The sequence below is a fragment of the Trachymyrmex cornetzi genome, unplaced genomic scaffold (genome assembly GCF_001594075.2).
Source record: "Trachymyrmex cornetzi isolate Tcor2-1 unplaced genomic scaffold, Tcor1.1 scaffold50, whole genome shotgun sequence".
NCBI lineage: Eukaryota > Metazoa > Arthropoda > Insecta > Hymenoptera > Formicidae > Trachymyrmex > Trachymyrmex cornetzi.
The window spans coordinates 56,351-61,386 of NW_017299807.1; the positions used below are offsets into that span (position 1 = coordinate 56,351).

Consider the following 5,036-nt stretch of genomic DNA (forward strand, 5'->3'; position numbering starts at 1 on the left):
CCTGGGACTAGTAATGAGTACAAGATTACGCGGTTGTTATCGGCAAAGATAAGGGGATGTGAGATTTGTCCAGTTTTAACCACTAAAATGAATTAAAAGGGGGTGCTCGACACGGCGAGTATAGTCAAATCTTGAGATATCCAGAGAGTATCTCCCGCTCTATTTAGAAAAAGAGTGAATTTTTCTAGGACTTCCGGGCAATCGCGACAATTTGAGATGTGGCGGACAGTAGCCAATGACACTGAACGAACATGCGCTGCAAACTTCGAATCTTTTGGCAAATCCTAGGTGGATGTAGTGCCGTAATGTTCCTAAATACTTAGGCTTTTCGGCGGCCGGTAATAGGGTGTAACATTCAGGACACTTGTTATCATCAGCTTCCTTATTACGGTATATCAAGACTAATACGCAGCAGGCGCTAGTTACCCACGCGAAGTAAGGGTCTATATCAATGAGGCGGCCGGCGGCGGATAGGCGCGAAAATGGATGTACAGGGACTCTATTCTTGAAAAGCAACGTATACAAAAGTCTAGGGAAATGCTACAGTATATGTTACGTGTACTATAGTATTTCCCTAGACTTTCGTATACGTTTCTTTTCAAGAATAGATCCCCAGGGCACATGCTACATCCACTTAGAGCTTCGTTACCGTGAAGTGAGACATAAATTGCACTTACCATACGGTGATTGTCTCGTGAGTCCCAGCAACAGCTCTCCGATGGCGCGATTCGTGGTACAGCGCGTGCAGGCCGGTTCGGATTCTGGTTGGTCAGGCCCGTCGTTGGTGCGTGGAGATTGGTTCAATGCTGATTGCCACTCGTTCGCACATCCAATTCGCGAATTTAAGTAAAGAGTGATCACGCGCGACGAATGCCGGTTACGAAAGGAAGGTTTCGTCGAGATAAATTGCACGCACGTATTTGTATATGTTCAAAAAGAATAACTTGTATATTTTATGATCACTAAATTACATCAAGTACACGATTAAGCTACAACTTAGTATTTAACGCGGTTAAGATTAATAAAGTTAAGTAAAATCTACTTATATAACTAGATGAAGTTACTAATAGAAAATAGAAATGGAAATCTGTTGGACTTGAGTTTGAATTAGAAATCGCGATGGTCTGGAAGAGACCTTTTCTTTTGACCGAACCTCGGCCTCGGAACTTAAGAACTCGACGACTCTTAACTAACAACTTACTTACTACTTCTACTTCTACTTACTAACTAACTAACTCGGTTATCCCGAGGGCATTTTCAAAAGATCCCCTTCCACGCTGGTAGGGCGCATGTGGTGGGGAAGGCGTCAGGGGCTCTATTCTTGAAAAGAAACGTATACGAAAGTCTAGGGAAATGCTACAGTATATGTAACGTATACTGTAGCATTTCCCTAGACTTTCGTATACGTTGCTTTTCAAGAATAGAGCCCCAGGAGCGGTCCCGGCGGTTTTCGTGCCCTGCCGGTCTATTGAGGTAAAGAAAATTTGTGATTTGCCAGAGGATATTTCTGGACAAGTTTTATATGTACCGCGGACGTAACACGAACTTATACCTCAAAGCTCTGATTGGACGACTCGTTATTCCCTGTTGCCTGTGCCTATTGCCTGTGGGTGCGTTCCGTTTCTCGCATGATACGCATAGATTACATAGACAATTGTTCCGTTTCATGTAATGCGCGCATTGGTACCGCATGGAATTTCCCAGATTCCCCCCCACCATTAGCGCATGAGGAGCGCATTAGCTACTCGAAGTAAAACTTCGGCTGCTTTCCTTTTAGGAGACACAGTCGACACACTTGACACAAATCAACACACGTCGCTTTCCATTTACAATTTTGTTCAAACTCAATCGACACACTTCGCCTCTGCTCGGGAGCAGAGTCAGAGTGTGTTTCGAGTCTGTTCAAGTGTAATTTTGATGAATTAAGTGATATTAGAACGCACCCGCAAACCAATTTCCATTATTTTGTTCTGTTTTCAGCATCTGGAGACACGGTAGTGTCTCGGTACTTAGTCGACGAATGCTAAACAACTAATCGTAATCGTAATTTTAATTAGAAATTAATCAATATTAATTAAATTAATATATCATTTCAATACAGATCAAAACTTCCTGCAACAGTTAATCAACAAAACATTAAATAAAAATGCAGGAACTGAATTGCCTGCTAACAGCCCTACAACTGAAACCATACTTACTGACTTACCAAATGAAACCATGGATAACAATTTGAAAGATATAGGTTTGTTTTTTAAATATATATTTTTTGTTTTTGTTTTTTTAAGTATCTTCTCATAAACTTTGTTTTTAAAAAATTATTTAATGAAAAATTTCGTCCTATTTCTTAATTTATTCAATTATTACATGACAAGCGTATGGCATGCGAAGAAGAATTCTATAATTGCACTGATCCCAATAATTTAATGATATTTTCAGATGCTGCAAAAAATTTTATGTGGCCAGATAATGCGGTGTATCTTCTGCTAGAATTATACAAAGAAAAGGAAGAAATGTTTAATACCTCATTTAAAAAACATAATATTTTGTGGAAAGAGATTGCTGCATCAATGATGGAAACAAGTAACACTTACAATGTGACGGGGCAACAATGTTCTAATAAATTATCTGGATTAAAGCGAACATATCGAAATATTATCGACCAAAATAAAAAAAGTGGCAATGGTCGAAATTCGTGGGAATTCTATTCTGTAATTAGCAATTTTCGGTAATTCAAAAGCAACGAAAATATAATAAAATAGTTTGTTTATTTTAATAGATAATGGATTCAATATTTGGAAAAAAAGCATCCACGAAACCGCCTGTTGAGGCATCCAGCGATGGTCCACTACCACCGACACCATCGACTTCGAATATATACACTTCAACTTCAACTCCTGAAGTTCAAAGTAAGTATTTTTAAAATTCACATGAAATTGAACTTCGTTTATCATTATTGCAAAGCTTACAAAAAATTAATAGAAAATCTGAAATTATAATTACTGTAGGTCTATAATCTGTAAATAAAGTGTTTCCATTTGTATTATTATATGTTTAATTAAATAATTATTTATTTTTCATAATTACATATGTATATTGTGGCCATAATATTAGGATATACTCTTATTTAACATTATTTTCTATAATTAACCATATTAGATTCAACTAGGAAGAGAAAGGTTGAGAGCATATTAGAAAATTTCATAGTCAATATTCGTGAGGAAAGAGAGATTGTAAAAAAACGGATCGAGAATAATGAAATTCGTCAACAAAGTCGAGAAGCGAAATACGATGAAGAAAGACGTGATCGTTTGAAAATGCATATAACGAAAAAATGGAAATATCTAAATCTTTGATAAATATTTTAAACAAATTAGTTAATAAGTAAGATGAGTAAGGTATTTAATAAGTAATAAGTTTTCTAATTATTTTAAAGAGTTCATGTTCTAAAGTTTATAAGTTTTAAGAGTTGTAAAAGTGCACTAAAGTTTTTAAGTTTAAAAGTTCTAAACATGTGTTCTAAAATGTTTAAGTTTTAGGAGTTTTCTAAGATGTGTTCTAAAGTTTGTATACTAAAAATGTATAAATTTTTTTCTACCAAAGATGTAAGACAAATACTTAATAAAGTAAATTTTGATAATCTAATTATTTCTCAAACATATCATTTGTAAACATATTCACGCAAATTCCATAAATACCGTAACTCGAGAACGTTAATTCTTTGTGACTCTCAAGTTAGCAGGCTTTACAAATTGACAAACACTTAAAATTTTTTATTCAAAAATAAAAAGTTTTTATTAAGGTTTTATTTGTCAGTTTATCAAGTTTTTATCAATTTTTGGAGCCTATTAACTTGAGAGTTACAAAAAGGATAAAAAAAGCATATAAATACAATAAATAGTTAATTAAATAATAATTATTTATTTTTCATAATAACATATGTATATTGTGGCCTTAAAATTAGAATATACTTTTATTTAATAGTATTTTCTATAATTAATCATATTAATGCAACAGAGAAGAGAAAGGTCGAGAGTTGATATGAAAATAATATGTTTAAATCTGAAAATTCAAAAACAAGCAAGGAAGAAAATTTAATTTTATTCTAAAATAACTAAAATTTACTCTAAAAACTACTAAAATCTACTCTAAATATTGTTCGTTACAAATATTGAGAACAGAAGTTTGGTACACAAAATTAACTTCATTGTACTTTCATTTCCAAAGTATTCATAATTTTATTTCTTTTCTCATTCCCTGCATTATTTGCATTACCCGCATTATCCCATACAATGTTTGCTTCATCGTCATGTTGTACTAAACCTATAACCATTTCGTCGTTTTGTAGTAAACAAATATTATGTAATACGCAACACGCAATTATAAATTCTGGGATTTTCTTGGTATCTGTTAATGGCAAACAATCAAGTAATATTCTAAAACGAATTTTGAGTTGCCCTATCACTCTTTCAATAGCCATTCGTGTTGATGATAAACAAAAATTAAAATTTCTTTGTCGACGGGTTAGATGCCCATTTCTAAATGGCACCATAATGTTCGGGTGAATATTATAGGCAGCATCTCCAATGATGTGAGAATCTTCTGGAAAATATTGTTCGGGTAACGAGAGAAATCGAGCTACCGGCGAGTTCCGAAATACTCTAGCATTGTGCACAGATCCCACCTGTCCCGCGTAACAATGCGTAAATAACCCTCGAGAATCACAAATCATTTGAACATTCATGGAGTGAAAGCCTTTTCTATTTATGTAGGAGTCTGCATCTTCATTGGAAGTTCGGATTTTAATATGCGTTCCATCAATGGCGCCAATAACATTAGGAAAACCACATGATCGTTGGAATCGCTCAATCACATCTAAAGCAACTTGATTTCTTGGCCATCTAATAAAACGAGGTGCCACACAATGAAGAGTATAAGTCACTCGCCATAATGCTCGAAAAGCCATAGCCCTCCCTACACCGAATTTTGTAGCAATAGATCTGAAATATATAAAATTATAAAAAATAAAATTTAAATAT

The 5,036-nt window shown here is 34.5% G+C and overlaps 1 protein-coding gene across 1 annotated transcript; it reads left to right on the forward strand.

Annotated features, from left to right (window-relative positions):
• The first annotated feature begins 235 nt into the window (after positions 1-235).
• Positions 236-3,353, forward strand: LOC108765597 (uncharacterized). Its single transcript, XM_018514386.1, has 6 exons — positions 236-288; positions 604-764; positions 2,102-2,242; positions 2,437-2,708; positions 2,777-2,906; positions 3,157-3,353. The coding sequence occupies exons 1-6, from the start codon at positions 236-238 to the stop codon at positions 3,351-3,353; spliced, it is 954 nt and encodes a 317-aa protein (XP_018369888.1).
• The last annotated feature ends 1,683 nt before the right edge of the window (positions 3,354-5,036 follow it).

Excerpts from the sequence above, each read along its gene's own strand:
- LOC108765597 (XM_018514386.1), top strand. The coding sequence starts at position 236 with ATGACACTGAACGAACATGCGCTGCAAACTTCGAATCTTTTGGCAAAT. Across the intron at positions 289-603 it reads AATCTTTTGGCAAATCCTAG|AATAGATCCCCAGGGCACAT; the intron begins GTGGATGTAGTG and ends TTTCTTTTCAAG. Across the intron at positions 2,709-2,776 it reads ATTCGTGGGAATTCTATTCT|ATAATGGATTCAATATTTGG; the intron begins GTAATTAGCAAT and ends TTATTTTAATAG.